The sequence below is a fragment of the Herpailurus yagouaroundi genome, unplaced genomic scaffold (assembly GCF_014898765.1).
Source record: "Herpailurus yagouaroundi ecotype Mexico unplaced genomic scaffold, PumYag 142, whole genome shotgun sequence".
In the NCBI taxonomy this organism is placed as follows: domain Eukaryota; kingdom Metazoa; phylum Chordata; class Mammalia; order Carnivora; family Felidae; genus Herpailurus; species Herpailurus yagouaroundi.
The window spans coordinates 8,118,615-8,139,201 of record NW_024412397.1 but is presented as its reverse complement, the minus strand read 5'-3'; the positions used below and the strand labels follow the sequence as shown (position 1 = coordinate 8,139,201).

The window sequence follows — 20,587 nt, the reverse complement described above, 5'->3', positions numbered from 1 at the left end:
CTGACAGAACTTGTTCCTGCTAGATTTTATTAAGTCTTAACTCTTCATGATGTTTTGGGCTGAGCTAGAATTTGAACACAGGCCCCATCTGATCATAAGTTCTATTTCTTCCCTCATTATTACACAACATTTCAGAAGCTGAGAGGTGAAAATAATAAAATATAACAGGTTAACAAATCATATACAAAGGAGTTAATATCACTAAAAATTGCATAAAGAAGCTACTCACAAAATCATAGATGTTTACATGCAAATATCTCTCCACCAATGTATATGCCCTGGGCAAAATAAAAGTTTGTGAAACAAGGATCTGTATTGACAAGAGTCGGATTCCATGTAATAAATTAAGGAAAAAAAGGAAATCAGAATTAGTAATTCCTCCAATTACCGCAATTCATATCCATGATACTGATCAAAGTCTGCAAGCAGCAATTATTAGTCAATTTTCAGTTTCTAAAAATATTTTATTAAATAACTGTTAAGTAGGATTTTTACAAAGCAAATTGCACAAAAAAAGGTAAAGATGTTTATGTTCCCAAAAGTTCCTGTGCCTCTTTTTTTATCATCTTCTTGTCGGCTGCTCTTTCTCACGGAGCCAGTACAAAGGGGCGGAACGAGGACGTCTTCCGTTCTGCTCCTCATCCGGAAGGCAGGCACAGCACCCTGCAGAGACTCAGCCTGTCTCTAGCTAAGAGTTGCTACACGGAGTCTGCTTCAAGGTGGGCTCACCTGGGGCGGCCGTCAGCCTCCGGGCTCCTTCACGGTGCTCAGGAAGAATTAAGAAGCTGAACGAGGTTTTCGAGACATTTCATATAATAGGCATTTAGCGGGGTTTCTTCTGAGTTTGAGAAAGCTGAAAGAGAAACAGAAGAGCAGGGAAGAGTAAGTTTATTAAACTCAGTACTGCACTTAAGAGCAGCCAGAATTCACACTTACTTTTTATTTACACTTTAGCCAAAAAGCATAAACAAAAAAGCAAGGTACTTCCATAATGGCTGCCATTACCTACAATACCGAACGAACGCCTTGCTCTTTTTTTTTGCCCCACCCCTCCTAACGCCTAAACTCTGACATAACTCAATTATTCGGTACCTCTAGAAACTCATGGTCACAGCAAGAAACCAACCAAAAAAACTATAAACCACTTATAAAGAATCAGACTACAAAAAAATTCATTACTAACTAATTAGGAACAAAATAACTAACACAAACTAATAACTAAGAGACTCCGTACAGTACAAGGAGGACACAGTACAGTGCCTTAGCATAAAAAAGTGTTCAAAGAATAATGCTCATTGAAAACCTGTGTCACTTAAAATGAGAAACGAACTGTGAAAAGAAAACCCTGCCTCATACCATGATCACATCACAGGGCTGAGAGGATACAAGGGCAATGGGATCTATTCTCGGAAGACTGTAATTCAACTCCCCGATGTTAGATCAAAGTTTTCTGTTCAAGGTCAATTCTAATTGGGCCCAGCTCTTATCACCTAAGAACACACTGCAGCACAGCGGTAGCCACTGGCAAAGGACGTTTAGTGCAAGAAAAAGAAAAGGAGTTGGAGAAAGATCACAGACATGTTTTAAGAAATCACTGTATCTCAAACCTTCATCTATCAAAACATCTTATTATTTAAAAGGTGACGTAATGAAAAGCATGGACCAGTGTTGAAAACTGTCTTTTCGCTGTGAACTATCCAAGTATTTCACTAATCACAGAATTCACTGAATAGCTTCCAAGGTTAACTGTCATCTCTTTCATAATAAAACTTACTTTTCTTTGCTAACGAATATGCTTCATCCACTCTTCTTTTTATTGATGGGTTTTTCAAAGTTGTTTTTGCCTGGAGATAACACAGAGCAACCCATGAATCAGACTTCTTCCCACACGCCAAGGGTCAGGACACTACAGTACTAAAGCCACCACTGCTGACCGCAAGCACTGAGCAGATTATCATGAAGCACGACAATGTGGTCAGGGGATTAGACAGAAGCACATCCCCCTGGGTCTTCGCCCACATCCTTCCCTCTCTAACTCGACTCTTCTCTGCTGCTCCAAGTTCTTTGTCCCCTGCCCTGCCCTTTACCCCTTCTCTCCTAATCTCAAGTCTTAAAGGAAGACTCAGTCTTGGTTTCAATATTTCATATTCCCTCAAGCCCCAGATTTCAGATTAAAATATATCAAACGGTACCAGGTGGTCAACAAATATTTACTCAGTGACCATAAAGTGCCAAACCCCGTGCTAAGCCTTGGGGACACACGGTGAAAGCGACAGCACAGCCTTTCGCCTTGTGTGCTGTCAGCCAGCAGGGAGAGCAGGCAGCACAGACAAGGGACTATCAGCTGAGAGGGCACCATTCGGGGACGGTGTCTATGGGAACGCTGTCTGTCACTGGCCACTATTTAACGGCTAGATACCCAAGGGCACTTCTCTCAGGAACGAGATGTCTGCAATGAAAGAGAAGACCAAAGGCCAGAGAGGGCAAGTGCGAGGCTGCACCTGCTATCGCTCCCTTGCGGCCGGCCCTGTGCTGCAGCCTTCCAGGAATCGGGTCCTCTCAAAACTCAGCAGCGACACAAGCTAGACAAAGAGGAATCACACAGCTGCATAAAACTTCGTTATTTGGTTTTATTTCAGGATATATTTTCCCCAAATACGTCTGTTAACAGAAATGATCTATACTAACATTACATCAATATGCCAAATCAAGTTATACCAACAGGGAGAATTCACCCAAAAGAGACAGACAGCCTTCTGAAATGAGACATCCTGTTAATTAAATGACAATGATTTCAACTGATGGCTCACTAATTGTATAAATGCACAAGACAATAAGGTCCTTGAGTTCGTTTTGTTGTTGTTGTTGTTGTTGTTGTTGTTGTTGTTGTTGTTGTTATTGTTTAAAATCTAGCTGATACTCCCCTGGCGCCCCTGGCTGCACTCTCAGAGGCTTGGATTTGCCCCTGGCTAGAACAATGACTTTAAAAACTGACCTTTTGATAATTGTGAATCAGAGCCCAAAGCGCAGCTGCTCCAATCCTCTGTGCATGTTGATTCTCGCTTTCCAGACAGGCAGCTAGCACACCAATGACTTTTTCTAATAATAAACACATTAGGGGAAAAAAAACAAAAGTTCAGTCCCAGACATCACAATGCATTCTGATCTTGGACTAGTCAGATACTCCCTCTGCCCCCATCAGAATACATACAAAGTTGGTATCACTAGACTGTGGCAAAAACAATCTGGTAAACCATACGTGGGAGGACAACCTCACAACAAACTGTCTTCATGACGGGCACAGAACAGTCATGGCAGCCTAATTCTTTTGGCCCTAATTCAACAAAGGCACATTCATTTAAACAACAATAGTGCAGAAGTAAGTAATTATACAAAGAGTTGTATAAATGAGCTGTTCAATTATAGCTTACATTTTGGTGTGCAAGAAAACAGATTTGCTCTTATGATAAATTATAAAGACCATTATACAAACATCAACAGCATGGGTTACTATATAAAACAATAATCAAGAAATACCAAATTAGTTAAGCCTTTTAAAAAAGGACTAAACATTTTAGAGAAATGCTTTTGTGTATTTATGTGTCAGAGGAAAAAGTGATTTAAAGGCATATCAACACACAAGATGTGTCCCCTTTTTGCATAGCTAGGCAGAGTGTGAAATCAAGACTTACAAGTTATCTGCAGCATACTACTCATTTTAAGGGAAGACACAGAGAAGTCCAATCCCAAGGAGATTTGTCAGGGTGTTTCAGAAAAGTATATGAACCTATCTTATTACTAACTTTTATATATTTTATTGTATCAAATTATTTTTCCTCTAAAATCTATGTTTAAAAGCATGTTCCATTTTTAAGCTCAGAGCCTAGAGCCTGTTTCAGATTCTGTGTCTCCCTCTCTGCCCCCCCCCCCTTTCTCTCTCAAAAATAAATAAAACATTAAACAATTTTTTTTAAAGAACGATTCTGTAACTAAAGCAACAAAAATGCTGTTTAGGTGATTCTATTTAGTTTTTATTTTTTTATTTCATTTATTTATTTTTTAAATTTTAAATCTTTTACAGAAAAAAAAAAAAAGCTCCATAAAGTGAATTCTGTACCATCAAGAGACAGTGTGGAAGGTACACAGAGTGCTGAACTTTCTGCCAACCAGCTCCTACTCCTTACCACCCACCTCCTCCGCATTCCCTGGCTTCCCTGGCTTTTCCCATAACTTCCCCATAATTAGCCTATATAAATAGTTACCCGATGAAACTCATTATGTGCGGTTGTAGGTGACAGCTCGTACTCTTAGGGCACATCACCCAATGAAAGGGTGATTCCCATGTGTTTCTCTGAGTATCATCAATTTTTTTTTTTAATTTTTTTTTTTAACGTTTATTTATTTTTGAGACAGAGACAGAGCATGAACGGGGGAGGGTCAGAGAGAGGGAGACACAGAATCTGAAACAGGCTCCAGGCTCTGAGCTGACAGCACAGAGCCCGAAGCGGGGCTCAAACTCACGGAGTGCGAGATCATGACCTGAGCCGAAGTCAGCCGCTTAACCGACTGAGCCACCCAGGCGCCCCTACCATAAAATGTTTTAATACAGTGTACTAAACTTAGCATATAACCCCTGATCTAAAGAAGTTTATAATAACTCCTTCTACCAGTTACTATCTCTTAAGCATTTTTTTCAAAAAATTTTTTAATGTTTATTCATTTTTTTGAGACAGAGAAAGAGAGCATGAGAGTGGGGAGGGGCAGACAGAGAGGGAGACACAGAATCTGAAGTTGGCTCCAGGCTGTGAGCTGTCAGCACAGAGCCCAACGTGGGGCTCGAACCCACGAACTGAGATCATGACCTGAGCTGAAGTCTGAAGCTTAACCGACTGAGCCACCCAGGCACCCCTTTTAAGCATTTTTAATAAAGTACATACATAGATCAATTAATGTGATGCCCCCACTGATGATGCAACAGGATAAATTTTTAAAAATACATTTCATTGTGAAATATAACACGGTTACAAAAAAGGCACATTAAAATAGATATGAAGTGAGCACCTACATACACATATAAATAACCCCAAGAGAAAAGATAACAGTAAAATGTAGCTAGATAAGTAGGAAATGAGTTTTACTTACTACTTTTCTTCTTAGTATAAATGATTTAATTACATATTTAGGGATGCCATCTTTATAGTTTTCAGAGCATAGGACTTTCACCTCCTTGGTTTTTATTCCTAGGTATTCTTTTTTGGCACAACTGTAAGTGGGCTTGTTTTCTTAATGTCTCTTTCTGTTATTTCATTATTAGTGTATAGAAACACAACAGTTTCTGTATATTGATTTTGTATCCTGCGACCTTACTGAATTCATTTATCAGTTCCAATAGTCTTTTTGATGGTCTTTTCTATATATATCATAATATCAACTGCAAAGAGTGACACTTTCACTTCCTTTCCCATCTGTACGCTTTTTCTTTTTCTTGTCTGTGGCTAGGAATTCTAGTGCTATGTTGAATAAAAGTGGTAGAGAGGGCACATCCTTGTCTTGTTCCTAATCTTAGGGGAAAAGCTCTGTTTTTCACCACTGTGCATGATGTTATCTGTGGGTTCTTCATATATGGCCTTTATCATATTGAAGTACCTTCCCTGTAAACCTACTTTGTTGAAGGTTTTTATCATGAATGGATGTTATACTTTGTCAAATACTTTTTCTTCATCTATTGAAATGACTGTAAGGCATTTATCCTTTCTTTTACTGCTGTGATATCACATTGATTTGCACATACTGAATCACAGTTGAAACATGGGAATGGAATGAATCCTACTTTATCTTGGTGAATGATTTTTTTTAACGTGTTCTTGGATTTGGTTTGCTAATACTATGTTGAGGATTTTTGCATCTATGTTCATCAAAGATACTGGCCTATAGTTCTCTTTATTTGTAGTATCTTTATCTGGTTTGGGTATCAAGGTAATGCTGGCCTCAGAGAATAGTTTGAGAATAGGTATAACTCTTATTTAAATGTTTGGTAGAATTCACCTTTGAAGCCATCTGGTCCTGGATTATTGTTTACTGGGAGTTCTTAATAACTCATTCAGTTTCATTACTGGTAATCAGTCTGTTCAAACTTTCTATTTCTAACTGATTCAGTTGGGGGAGGTTCTATGTTGCTAAGAATCTGTCCATTTCTTCCAGGTTGTCCAATCTGTTGCCATATAATGTTTCATAATATTACAATTCTTTGTATTTCTTTGTTATCAGTTGTTATTAATCCTATTTTTGATTCTATTTGAATCCCTCTTTCATTTTTTTTTTTTTTTTTTTTTTAATGAATTTGGCTAAAGGTTTAGCACATTTGTGCTGATCTTTTCAAAGAATCAGCTCCTGGACTTCATTGTTCGGTTCTATTGCTGTTTTGGTTTCTATTTCATTTATTTCTGCTCTGGTCTTTATTACTTCCTTCCTACTACTGGTTTGGGGTTTTGTTTGTTCTTTTTCTAGCTCCTTTAGCTATAAGGTTAGGTTGTTTACATGAGATTTTTCTTGAGGTAGGCCTGCATTGCTCTAATCGTCCCTTTTAGAACAGCTTTCGCTGCATCCCAAAGATTTTGGACTGTGGTGTTTTCATTTTCATATGTCTCCTTGTATTTTTTGCTTTCCTCTTTGATCTCCTGGTTGATCCAGTCATTGTTTAGTAGCATATGATTTACCTTCCATGTAAATCTCCAGAGTTTTCCTTGTGGCTGATTTCTAGTTTAATAGTGCTGTGGTCAAAAATGATGTATAGTAGGACTTCAAACTTTCTGAATTTGTTAAGACTTGTTCTGTGGCCTAATATAGGATTTGTTCTGGAGAATGTTCCACGGACACTTGAGAAGAATGTATATTCTGCTGGTTTAGGATGGAATGTTCTGAATATACCTGTTAGATCCATCTGATCTGCTGTGTCATTCAGAGCCACTGTCTGCTTGTTGAAGTTCTGTTCGGATGATCTGTCCATTCATGTAAGTGGGGTGTTAAAGTCCCCTACTACAACTGTGTTACTATCGATTATTTCCTTATGTTTGTTAGTAGGTGCTTTATGTATTTGGATGCTCCCATGTTGGGTACATAAATATTTATAGAATTTATTTGGCTATTGTTTCAAATCTTTCAATTTTTCACTTTCCTATCGCCTGCAAACACTCCCAAGTTTGTCACTTATTTTTCTAAATATGGTATAACTAAATTTATCTTTAAATCTGTGTTTTATAATTATAATATCTGAAGCCTAGGCAGATAAGTTGGTATATTTCTCCCTGCTGGTTCTTCCTCATGTTGCCATGTTTCCCGATGGGATTGGTCACATTTAACTGTATACTAGTTAATACTTCTGAAAAATTAGTTGTGGAGGTTCTCTGAGGCTTAGTGTGCACTTGTCCTCCATCCATCAGAGTGGCAGATTGCTTCTGCTAAGCACCCAGAAGCACTGTCGATCAAGGTTCGGCTCAAACCAGGTCACAGGCCACTCAGTCTATGCATCTGGGGGGTGCAGAGCTGTGGGGAGCAGTCTGTGGTGCCCATTCTCACACTTGTTCTTCCTTTCTTTATAATCACCTGGATGTGGGTTGGGGGACCAATTTAATTTTGATTCGTCTTTCTCTTAAGAGCCTAGGTCTTTGGGGTTTACACAATACAGCCAAGATGGCCCCAAACTCCCCCTGTCGTGGATACTCTCAACTGTATTTCCCTGACTCCTTGGAATGCCTGAACAAAAGCCAAGCATACAATGTTGGCAAATGTCCTCGAGACAAAAAATGCACATTTCATGTATATATTTTGTGTCTCTCGAGGCACAGACTTTCAATCAAAATGGGCCTGGGAGTTTCCCACTATCTTTTCAGTTCTTCGATTTTAAGGTAAATTTTGATATATTTTATCTAGCATATTTTTGTTGTTTTCAGAGCAGACCTTGCCTGACATTTATAGAAACAAGGAATACTCTGGCTCTATTTTTCCAAGCCTCACAACCTACTCTACTCCTGACCATCAAAACCAGAGGTTTGGGCACTAATTATCAGAATTATGCACTCTTACATGGTAGATTTTTAAGCCAGGTGCCTCTGCTAAGCCCTCCCTCTGGATCCCCAAGTGGAAAAGGCCTGTGACATGCCTCCAAAGATCCATACAAAAACTGCACAGTTGCTGCCTCTTATCCCTGCCTTGGAGGCCCCGATCTCATGTCTGTGGGGCTGAGGAAGCTCCTTCTTACCAAAAGTTTGCCCATGTGCTTTAAGCTAAGGAAGAAGAGAGAGCATCACTGTTACAAAGAAAAGCTAAAAATAAATCCAGAGGGGAAATGCAGACTTCTCCTTGAGTTCCCTTAAGCTGTCCTTTTTCCAACTCTCTCAGTAAGAAACTTGCAGTGAGTAGTCCCCAAAGAAGAAACTTTCTGAGAAAGAAAAACTAACAGATGAGAGCAGGCATGGGAAAAGATCCCTCACGTAGCTACCTCACTGCCTTAGGTGGCAGGGCCTATCATTATCCCTCTCTACCAAACAAAGGGCTGAGGCACAAGCCCACGGCGGCCAGCACAGCATCCGTAGAGGAGTTATGGAAAAGCAGAGCTCAGATCCACAGTTCATCTCACTACGTTAAAAGCTGACTGAGCTTCTAAAATCTTTCCCTATATTTCCAGCTATCCAATAATTATCAGAAAAAGAGAAGCACCAGCACACACGGGAGAACATAAGCAGAATCACTGACACTCACTTAGAAACTCCACATGTCACAGGAAAACACCTCTAAGAAAACACTAAGTACAGAACATGAGAGGAAAACACAATTAGCCCATCTGGAGCAGCCACTACGCTCCATAAATGGTTCCAGGCACTTCAGGTGTGTTTATAAACTGATTTCTAGAGCCCGCCTCTTTTTATTTCCCCCAAACAATGCGATGCCTCCTTATAAAACTCCCTCCCTATAAACGTCACACTCTACTCACAGAAACAGCACATGGCTGCAGAAACAGACTTTTCCATTTCCCTCTTTCTGTTTCAAAATTATTCTAAATCCTTACCTCCACCTGTCCTACATCTCAGAGAATCGGGTCTCTGTAAGGCTAATTTCACCATTTGGTCTTGGATCCTGAACTCTCCTGCCTATTCAAGAGCTCTCTCAATCACTGAATATTCACTGAATGCTCACCAGTGACAGGCACAATTCTAGATGCCAAGTGAAGAAAAAAGACAGAAACCTCTTGACCTCCTAGGAGCTAATGTTCTAGTGTGGGCAGACTAGGAATGAACAGATATATGCCAAAAACATATAGTATCTCACCTGGTGGTAATGTCAACAGGGAGGGAGAGGAGAGAGTGAGAGAGAGAGAAGGACGGGAGGCAGGAAGAAGGATGTGGGGGTTATCACGTTGGCCGGTTGGTCTGAAGAGGCTTCACTGACACCGCAGCATCTGCTCAAAGACCCAGGGGAGCCAGGAGAACAGAGATGGGAGAAGTCAGGGTGAGGCCAGAGGGCGCCCATGCCAGGCTCCTCCTCCCTACCACCTCCAGGATCCAGTGCAGCCACCAACAGCAAGACTCGGTAACCCCGGGAAGACTCCTGGCAGCCACTGGAGGGCTGGAGCCATGTCTGGTTCATCCCTGACGACAGGGGTCACACCTGATTCGTTCCAACGGCCTCTGCCTCCCACACTGCCTTGAACACAGTGGTGCTTAATAAATAGTTGGCAGATTACTTATAAAAAACATTTTGTGTTTTACTCTAAATGGAATACTGTAGGAATGACCACATGTATAAATGTGTGTGTGTGTGTGTGTGTGTGTGTGTGTGTGTGTGTGTGTGACGTGAATACTCACCATTAGCCAGGATCTTGGGCTTATTGGCAGGACTGAAGCAAATATTATGAAAAATAAGGAGAGGTATACACGGGCTGCTCTTATGCTTGTATTTGCTCATCTCTGTAAGCAAGTCCAAACAGCCATCCAGCCTCAGGATCATTTGTTGGCCATCTTCTCCAAGTGAGATATTCAAGAGTAACTTCAACCAAAGAATGGTCAGATTACTGAGATGTTTATTTCCTCCTTTTGGCAATGTTAGAGACAGAAAGTTCTGTAAGAAGTTACTCTGTGGATAAACAGAGAGAATATTATTTTCTTCTTGACTCTTTTCATTATTTTCTTTGTCCCTTGGAGACCAATTAACTAGCATTCTGCTCTTCTTTTCCCAACTTTAATTTCTCCTTCCTCCTAACAACTTCCAAATACTCCCATCTAAACTGTTTCCAGGTATAAGTGAAAAAATTAAGGAAAACAAAATAGTGCTCAAATTTTTAATTCTTACTAATTCTTTCCTGACGATGGATAAACTAACTACATATAGTCAACTCTTAATTATTTAGGATGGATAATTCCAGTTGGGGATTATTTCAGGCCTCCTGAGTTCTCTCTCTCTGCCTGCCTTCCGGCAATTTTGCTGCTCATTAAAAACTATCCTATGGGGAGGAAAAAGAAAACAAAACCCAAGTCAGTCTTGGATACCAGTTAACAACTCTAGTAGTACTGAGCAGACCAGAATCTTTATAGCTACAAGTGTGCTTAAAAAAAAAAAAAAAAAATTTGGGGGAGCCTAGTTGGCTCAGCAGGTTAAGCATCCAGCTCTTGATTTCAGCTCAGGTTATGATCTCATACTTCATGGGATTGAGCCCCATGTGCACTCTGCACTGACAGTGCAGAGCCTGCTTGGGATTCTCTCTCTCTCCCTCTCTCTCTGCTCCCCCCTCGCTTGCATGCTCTTTGTCTCTTAAAATAAACAAACAAACAAACAAACAAACAAACATTAAAAAAATTTTTAAAGCGCAACTGAGCGTCCAACTCTTAATGTCGACTCAGGTCATAATCCCAGGGTCGTGGGATCAAGCCCTCCATCGGGCTCCACACTGACCATGGAGCCTGCTTGACATTCATTCCCTCCCTCCCTCCCTCCCTTCCTCTCTCTCTCTCTTTCTCTCTCTCCCTCTGCCTTGCCCCCTGCTCACACTCTCTAAAAAGTACAATAAAATAAAATAATCTACATGGATATCATATATTCACTTTACCCCCACTGCTTATCATTACAGATGATTTCTCATGGCTACATGCCACCCTAGTAAACTTATAGAGGGGTATCAAAAATATCAGTTGGATATTTTGACCGGAGAACAGAAGTGTGATCACTTAACTTTCTTAACTGCCCGGAATACCAGGCTATCTCTCATCTCCCTCCTGCTTAATAATCGATTCTGGCCTATTCCTGGGTTCTCCTGCACCTAAATCAAGATGTTGGCTTGAATCTATTAAACACATTTAATACTGTTACATAAAAGGACTCTGAGTCTAAAAATGAAAGGATATAGAAATGCTGACTCACTATATTGTGCACCTGAAACTAATATTATTAATTGTGTATGTTAACCAACTGGAATTCAGTAAAAACTTACAAAAAAAAAATAAATGAAATTAGCTACAGAAATATTAACAACATTACCCAAGCAACAAGTAAACTGTGAAACCACATGCCCACTTTGCATTGCACTGTCACTCACACCTACTTCTCATTGCTCAGTCCAAACTGACGCCTTCTAGATTTATCCCTTGCCTTTCCTGTTCAGCTACATTCTACCATGATATTGGAGATCTGGAGTAGACACTAGTGATAAAACATATGGCAGTGCTTTCAAGTATAAACATACTATGGGCATTCCTTCCCTTTGCTGGAGCTAAAGATGCTTTTAGACAATTTCCTATACCATGTGGAATGTAGAGAAACATGGTGGAGAGAAACCAGACACTTTAGAGTGTTGTTGTACAAAAGTGCTGGTTACGTCTTCTAATGCCCAGAGCAGGGTAACGGACAGGTAGAACTGTTAAATACCCAGGGCTCTTTTAACAGAGGAGCAGAGGAAGGCTCGGGGGTTTCCTAACTAGAGCAGAGGAAAAACAACTTGACTGAGCTGCACCTGAAACAGAGTCACATGAAATATATATCAATATATGCTTGAGTACAGGAACAGAGTCATGCATTGAGAGTGGAGGACACCTTAGAGATCATGTTGTTTAACCCAGTAAGTTTTCAAATGAAGCAACCGAAGCTTAAAGAGAGAAGGTCTCCTGCTCAAAGTCACATGTCAAACCCGAGATTGACAACTTGTTCGGGAGCTCCTGTTCTACTCCACCCGTGTGCTCCAGAGGGGAGCGGGGGAAAGCACTGCCCCCGGCCCATGCTCTCACACGTGTAGGGACGGGGCTACAGACATCCAGTGCAGCGTGATGTGTATATCCACCTGTGGTTCTGGTGGGATAGTGGGTCCCTGATTGCACCTTTTGCCAATTTATACAGTGTGAGCCCTCCCACCATGGCTGATTTCAAGATAGCACCGTGATGTCAACTGGGTCACAGAATTCCTGAAAATCAGCAATGATACTCATGAGTCAGCCTGAGTTAGCTCCAACACACCACTGAAAAGATTGTTCCTTAGTAAAACTGCTATTTATTTGGAGGTTGCAGTCAATGTGGGTTTTTTCTGGAGGGGGTGGGGGTGGGGGGCTGACACAGGAGAGGAAACGGAGATTCAATTCTCATGAATACTGTCAACTTTCATAATTTGTCTTGGCCTCCGTATAAAGGGAACAAAAACACTCAAAGTACTACTCGTAAATAACAGACATGATCATATTCACAATGTACAGGATCTTCCAAATTAGGGATTCTGGTCATACATATCTAAATATAATCTCACTGAACATGTGTATTACAATTTGTTTAACTCATTCAATCCCTTGCAAAGTACCCTAGGTTAAAAATCAGTGATAAGAAGTCAAGTTTTGGCACTGGAGTCCCAGAGGACTGATAACATCGGTCTAAGCAGGGCAAGATGGCTGTCATTTCACACGTTGTTCTGACCATGTAAACTGAACTGAGATCGCTACTGTTCCATTTGGTCTATGTAAAGACTGGACATGACTTGTATAATCTCAAATAAATGTGAGACAGCTGTCTTTCTAATTCTAAACCCCTCATTTTTGAGAGAGGTAAAATATGATCCAAAAGTAAGAAGATAAACTGAAAGGAAGTGTAATGATCATCCTCTAGCCTGTCCTCTCCATGTGTCATCTATCAATTGGCTTTAAACATAGTGAACCCCTTAATCCTTTCACAGTCTTTTAAAACACAATGTCTTGAAATCATAATAATTTAATCCTAGAAACTGAGTTCTAGATTTTTCATAAATGATCTTGATTAGAAGGATTATTCTACTCTTTTTTAAGATATGAAGGACAAATTAAGTACTTACTTTCTGAATTACTCCTTTACAGTCATGAGACAAGGCCAGGTTCGAAAGAAACATAAAAACCATCTGCTGAACTGCAGTGTTCTCAAGAGGCATCTGGGAAGCCAACTTCAGGATACACCCCATCAGAGAGGTGCCAGGCGCTCCTCTATAGGCAGCTTGAACTGGATATGGCCCACAACTTGACCAACAAAGAGAACTGCAACCTTAAAAAACATAGCCTATCATAATGTCATCTTAGTTTCACTATTTAGTTAAAAAACCTGGGGCATCTGGATGGCTCAGTCATTCAAGCGTCTGACTCTTGATTTTGGCTCAGGTCATGATCTCACAGTTCATGAGTTTGAGCCCCGGGTCAGGTTCCACAGTAACAGCATGAAGCCTGCTTGGGATTCTCTCTCTCCCCTCTCTCTATGCCCTTCCCCTGCTTGCACGCATGCACTCTCACTAACAAAATAAATAAATAAACTTAAAAAAAAAAAAAAAAACCTAAGTAGTGAAGCATATCTGCCTACTCAATGACTTATCCACTAACCTATGAACTTCAAATCAGCAGGGAAGGCTAGTGTTGACATCTACATACAGCCTGATGGATTTGCTGTCCTCACTGAGGGTCTAATGATCTAAATTTTTTTTAATGTTTATCCATTTTTGAGAGAGAGAGAGAGAGCATGAGCAGGGGAGGGGCAGAGACAGAGGGAGACACAGAATCCAAAGCAGGCTCTGGGCTCCAAGCTGTCAGTACAGAGGCCGATGCAGGGCTCAAACCTACAGACTGTGAGCTCATGACCTGATCCAAAGTCAGACACTCAACCGACCGAGCCACCCAGGCACCCCTCAAAAAGGCATTTTAAAACACTAGGTTTATTTTTTCTTAATGTTTGTTTGTTTGTTTGTTTTGAGAGAGGGAGAGAGACAGACAGACAGAGACAGAGAAAAGAGGGAATCCCAACCAGGCTTTGTACTGTCAGCGCAGAGCCCGACGCAGGGCTTGATCCAACGAACTGTGAGATCATGACCTGAGTCAAAATCAAGAGTCAGACGCACAACCAACTGAGCCACCCAGGTGTGCCTAGATTCATTTTTTAAGAATAAATATGCATAAGAGGTTTTTAAATAGTTCCTTAAAAATACATCTAAATAAAGACCTGTGCAGAAGAAGAGAATTTTAGAAATGGGGGTAAGTTGGTCCAATGCCTTCATTTTACACAAGAAAAAAGAAAAGGAGGGACGCGATAATCCTGGAGTGTGTCCACAGGACGTTTGGTACCAGCCATGTATGCTAGATAAAGGCCAGAGCTCAGAGAAGCCAGTGGCTTGTCGAGAGACACACAGCTCACAAGCAGCAAGAGCCAGAAGCGTCAAGTGGTTTTCCAGAATCTAGTGTTCTCTCAGTAAATTAAACCACCGTATGGGATTTATCAAGGGAGGAAACCAACCATATACGAATTAGAAATTCATTTTACTGCATTGTAACATAAATCTAAGTGTAATTAAGTTATGACAGTCCATGCAAGGAGGCTAGCTTAAGTATCACTAGATGAGAATCAAATACATTCTGCAAAGTAAAGTCATAAAAGGCAAGTAAACACAAATAAATATAGTGGTCTTGCCTGTATTCACACCAAATCGCAGTATCCAAATAGCAAGGTTTCCACTAGATCCACTAAATGACGGAGTTTTGCTTGAAAACAAACTAGATAGGAAAATAAAAAGTTTCTTCTCCCATTTAGTAACCTAACCACAATCTCATATTTACAACAATTTTAAGTAAAAAGTGACATATAGTTTCAAAAGATTTAAAATGTTTCTTTTACTCAATATTTAGCAATTGTTTTTTTTTTCCCTCCTTACCTCCCTAAGCCCTAAACTAAGTAGGGAAGGTGGGTGGAGAAGGAGAAGGTGCCCACACAGCACAGGAGACAGCTCTGCTGCACGGGCCGAGCCACCAGCAGTGGTGGCTGAGGGACTCAGCGAGAGGAGACTGTCCAAGCAGAAGTACGGACGAGGAAGTTGGAGGCAGAGCGAAAACAAAACCACCTGTGCTGCCGTGCACTGCATGCCCCACAATGAAAGTTCAGGAGTTACGAACTTGAAGGTCTGCTGATGTCACGGGGCCCTGCTGGCCAGAGGCCCACGTCCCACTGTCAAGGAGTAAACTACCGTAAGCACATGGGAGTGAGTAGATGGACTCTGAACTGTTTTGAGTTCCCGTCCTTTCTCTGTGCATCTTTTGACAACTGAAGAACCAGCTGCTGAGCTGCTGGATGGTGGCTGGAAGACAGCACACACACGTAGTGACTGGACCTCAAGTGCATGACCCTGACTTTCCAAGGGGACGTGACTGCTGCCAGCAGTCCTACTCCACCTCCCGGGCAGGCCTGCTTTCCCTCAGCTCGAACAGCTAACTTCATGCTTTCTCCTCTCCATCTCCTTTTCCATCACCTCCACCCTTGCCTTCACTCACTCTTAGCTGCCGGCCTCTAACATTGCACGGCCCTCAGCAGCTTCTCAGTAAAACATGTGTTGTGGGAGTGACAAGAGGTGTCCCAATGGCATCAGCTATTACGAGGCCAACTGTGTCTAGAGTCGCCTTTCATCACACCAGCTCCTACTCTAGAGTCCATGAAAGTTTTAACCTTTATCTGGTTCTTAAGGTCTTACGTCGTTAATTTTCACTCTCTCGATTTCCCTATGAAATTCAATTTCCCACTGCCATATAACCAGGTCGGTTTCTCCCTCTCTATTCCCTGAGCTGCCTAATGAGTCCTCCTGGCTGCACAAACACATACTAAAGTATCTTGTAACACCCATAAGAAAGTTTCCCTCTCACCAACATGCCCTCTGTAAGCAGGAGAAACACTTCAAACTGTGTATTTGTTTTTCAGTTCATTTTCACAGCATTCCATAAAATTAGTATTTTAGTTTATTACTGAAAGGCAGAATTGGGATCTATTTACCATTTGGAAAATTTGCGGTGTAGACACAAAGTAGCTGCAGGGCAATTTGCATCAATGAATCATCCATCAAAAGCCAAGGCCAGAGTGAGTGCAAGACAGGGACCAGATGAGCTTCAAGAGCTGCTTCCTATCGTGAGAAAGAAATACAGTCAGTATTAGTGTGCACATATGAAAATACAAAATTAAAATCAAATAAAAAAAAAAAAAACCTGTTACCAATATATAAGGAGACAAAAACTGAATTTATCTTTGTTCCGGTTAGGGCAAGCTGGCACAAGAATCCTGCAGACAGATTTAGCACCTTGCCCAGGACTGCCCTGACCATGAGCCTGACCAGTCTCAGGAAGTGCCTTTAACACTGGGGTGACCACAATATACAACTTAGCTAAGAAATGTTAGAAACCAACAAGCAAAAAGACACCAAAACAGCTCCTAAACATGTAAATTAAACAGGACAATGATATCTCACTACATTGAATAAACTCTCATAAGTACTCTAAAATGATTAAGAAACGGGATTTTCTGGTTAAGAAAACACTCTGGTCAGTTCTGAGTTCTCCCCTCCACCTTCTCTCTCCTCTGTGTTTATGTGTGTGTGTATACGTTGGTAAGTGTGGACACATCAGAAGTAGAGTACTATTTATAAATAATTGGAATATAGTAAAAGCCAAAATACTATGTCAATCAACAAATTCTTACATAATTCATAGTCTTTATTACAAAGATCAGTTACCCCTAGGACGGTATTATGTATAAAATCTATTTGCAGCGGGGCGCTGGAGTGGCTCAGTCTGTTAGGCGTCCAACTCCGGCCCGGGTCATAATCTCGCGGTTGGTGAGTTCCAGTCCCGCATCGGGCTCTGTGCTGACAGCTTGGAGCCTGGAGCTGCTTCAGATTCTGTCTCCATCTCTCTCTGCCCCTCCTCTACTCGTGTTCTCTCTCTCTCTCAAAAATAAATATAATTAAAAAAAAATCTGTCTGCAGTAATGAGCAATTTTTTAAATGAACAGGAATTACTAGGCAATTCATAGACCTTATGTGCACACAGGTAGGTATTTATATTAAATACACACACCCTGTACAATTTTATGCAGCATCAATGGCAGAAGAGAGTGGGAAGTTATTACCAGTGTTCAACCCTCTCCATAAGCTCTGAAGTCATTCCCAGGGTTGCTTATTCACCCCACTCTTCATAAGCTTGGAACACAGCCCCACGATTACGAAGACAGAAATAATTATGTATGAGCTCCGTCTCTACCATTCTGTCCACCTAGTTTATCTGTATATTCATCCACTCATCCTTCCTGCCCGGAAGTGCGGAGTAGGTGTTCCCTTGCTGGTGGTCAGGAAGTCCATCTGTCTTCTGAAACACAGCCTCCCCACCTCCTCAGGGACCTTCATCCATCAATCAGTCCTCTTCTTCCTGCCTCTTTAACAACTAGTCCCCAGTTTGCTCACTTCTGTTTATATTCAAGCAGTTTACATGTTAGGAGAAACAACCAGTCTAGACTAACTTCCTTTAATGCTGTATGTCCTAAATTACTAACGCTGCTTTTCAAGACCAAGGTTCTTATTTTTTTTTTTTTCAACATTTATTTATTTTTGGGACAGAGAGAGACAGAGCATGAATGGGGGAGGGGCAGAGAGAGAGGGAGACACAGAATCAGAAACGGGCTCCAGGCTCTGTGAACAGGCCGGGCCCAGCAACAGCAGTATTTTCCACCCAGACGAGAGACACACTTTTCCTCTTTCCTTATGGACACAGACACCTCCACTTATTTCCTGGAGAGCTGCCTGACAACTGTCTTTGAAAGAACTCTGCCTTGGGGCGCCTTGGGGGCTCGGTCGGTTAAGTGTCCGACTTCAGCGCAGGTCATGATCTCACAGCTCACGAGTTCAAGCCCCACATTGGGCTCTCTGGTGTCAGCACAGAGCCTGCTTCAGATCCTCTGTCCCCTTCTCTCTCTGCCCCTCTCCTGCTCACTCTCTCTCTCTCAAAATAAATACACTTAAAATTTTCTTAGAACTCTGCCTTATTGGACGTACACAAACATGCATTCCTTCTTAGTAAAAAAACAACTGAAATGTGCCACCGTAGAGAAAGACACTCATTTGCTTTAGCTGCTTGAAGTTTTCAGTGATAAAGTTAAAATACTGATATGAACATGAAATGCCATCAATGTTGAAGAATAAGGTGCATCTATTTCTGAGAATTAACAAGGAGTTTAAGGACCAATCAAGTGCATCTAAAAACATTTGAAGAGTTTTTCATGTTTCTTCCTATATTATCTCATATAAAAACGAAACTTTAATTTAATGTCAGCATCACTACTGAAATTTTGAAATATCGCTCTACTTACTTTACATTCTTCATTTTGATAAAGACAGTTTCTTAGGAGCTGCATGGCAATGCTTAACTCTTTAATAAAACCGTCCTCCTGTTTAAACAAAAAGCGGTTTAAAAATGTGAACACAATGGCATATTCCACTTTTTACACAGAGTAATGCCTTCCCCTTTGGGTCACATTACAATGCCAGTGTGCTCTCACTGCACCTGACCACCATAACTTTGAGGGCACTGACAAGCTAATGATCTCTGAAAGATGACCATATCTCAAGAAGTGCATCCGCCACAAAAAAGCTATTTCTGTTCTATCAAGCATGGAGGAACTGAGATATATAATAGGCTCCATGTTTCATCTCAATAAAGTGAAGCAGGTACTGACTGGTTTTCAATCATATCAGGTGTTGGCTGACTTTCTCAATGATGAAGTAAAGAGCCTTTGCCTGGAGAGGAAAAAGGAAAAGAGGCAAGAAAAGAAACTGACAAACATGTAGCCCCCCTCATCAATACAATTATTAAATAAGACTCTTTCTTGGTTTCCTACAAAATGCAACAGAAAGCAGTTATTACACACATTGCTCCTATAATGGTCTTAGCTATATACATAAATATTTATAGTTATAAATTTATAAATACACACTCATTCATCTTCTGAACAAGCCTGTATGGCAGATCTTTTTGTTTGTTTTATTAATTATTAATCATTTATTATTATCATCACTATTATATAAAAACTGTTATTTTGAGCTTACATGACATGCAGTTTGAACATGAGTCAAACAGACTCAACACTCGAGACATTCAAAAGTCACGGAAGAAAATAAAGAGAGATCAAGAGTACAGCTTCAAAACCGCCCAGATATAGGGCAACTATTGGTTTTCTCAGTTCGTAATTATGTGACTGTGTTGGCCTGAGTGCTCACAACATAACAAATATGACATGCTTATAGAACAGGGCCTGGCATACAGAAAAACTTAGTAAGTTATATGTCATTCCCAGTGAACCTAGGCTTGCTTTGAGAGAAATATCTTCATTTGTAGCATAAAAAAAATTATCTGGCAAAATATCATGCACATTCCAAAACGTTTATAGTAACAAAAACATGTAATATCTAAATCTCATTTTAAGATCTTCAAGTGAAAATTAAGTTATACACACACACACACACACACACACACACACACACACAAGCTCAAAGTCGCTAACGTAAAAATCCCATTAATCTATCTAACTACACCCTTCTTCCAAATTGGATACCCATTTCCACCCAAGAGTGGTGTTTTAATAAGCACAGGACACTGGAGTGATGGTCTCTGTGCCATTCCATCCATCCCGGACATCCGGGACCCACAGTTACCTGTTTCTTCAGTGCTGCTTTCCCGGGCCTGAGAGAATCGAGGTTCAGCTGTGCACTGATGTGCTTCATCTGCTCCATGCAGCTGTCTATTAGATCAGCTGAGAGATAAAATCCGAGACAATCAAAAAAGATGTTCCATTGCCAAGTAAGCTGAAACCACATATATCAAATTCTCCAAAATAAAATAGAACATTTTATATTTCTGACCAACTTCACTTTGGTATTTTCAGTGAGGGGTTAATAAGTCAGAGGAAATGAAAGAGAACTAAAATGCTGAATAATTTCAATGTTTTCAATTTATACAACAATACTCCTAAAATCGACTTTATGTTTTGAGGTATGCATAATTTGCTTTAGTAGCAAATCACCATTGAAATGACTGGACTCGGGGCGCCTGGGTGGCTTGGTCGGTTAAGCGTCCGACTTCGGCTCAGGTCATGATCTCACGGTCCGTGAGTTCGAGCCCCGCGTCGGGCTCTGTGCTGACAGCTCAGAGCCTGCAGCCTGTTTCAGATACTGTGTCTCCCTCTCTCTCTGCTCCTCCCCTGTTCATGCTCTGTCTCTGTCTCAAAAATAAATAAACGTTAAAAAAAA

General features: G+C 40.9%; 1 protein-coding gene across 5 annotated transcripts in view; it reads right to left on the bottom strand.

Moving 5' to 3' along the window:
• Positions 1-443: 443 nt before the first annotated feature.
• The window catches only part of RTTN (rotatin), a 161,933-nt gene continuing 141,789 nt past the window's right edge, over positions 444-20,587 (bottom strand). For 3 of the 5 annotated variants that reach the window (XM_040478586.1, XM_040478589.1, XM_040478590.1), the window contains 8 exons: positions 19,994-20,091; positions 18,652-18,729; positions 16,291-16,417; positions 13,334-13,536; positions 9,861-10,128; positions 2,996-3,099; positions 1,775-1,844; positions 444-853 (listed from right to left, as the gene is read on the bottom strand). In XM_040478586.1, the coding sequence (XP_040334520.1) occupies positions 768-853; positions 1,775-1,844; positions 2,996-3,099; positions 9,861-10,128; positions 13,334-13,536; positions 16,291-16,417; positions 18,652-18,729; positions 19,994-20,091 (1,034 nt within the window). In that variant the 3' untranslated portion in view covers positions 444-767. Of the gene's footprint in view, positions 854-1,774; positions 1,845-2,995; positions 3,100-9,860; positions 10,129-13,333; positions 13,537-16,290; positions 16,418-18,651; positions 18,730-19,993; positions 20,092-20,587 lie in introns of those variants that run through there. The other 2 variants (XM_040478587.1, XM_040478588.1) reach the window with 2 other exon arrangements.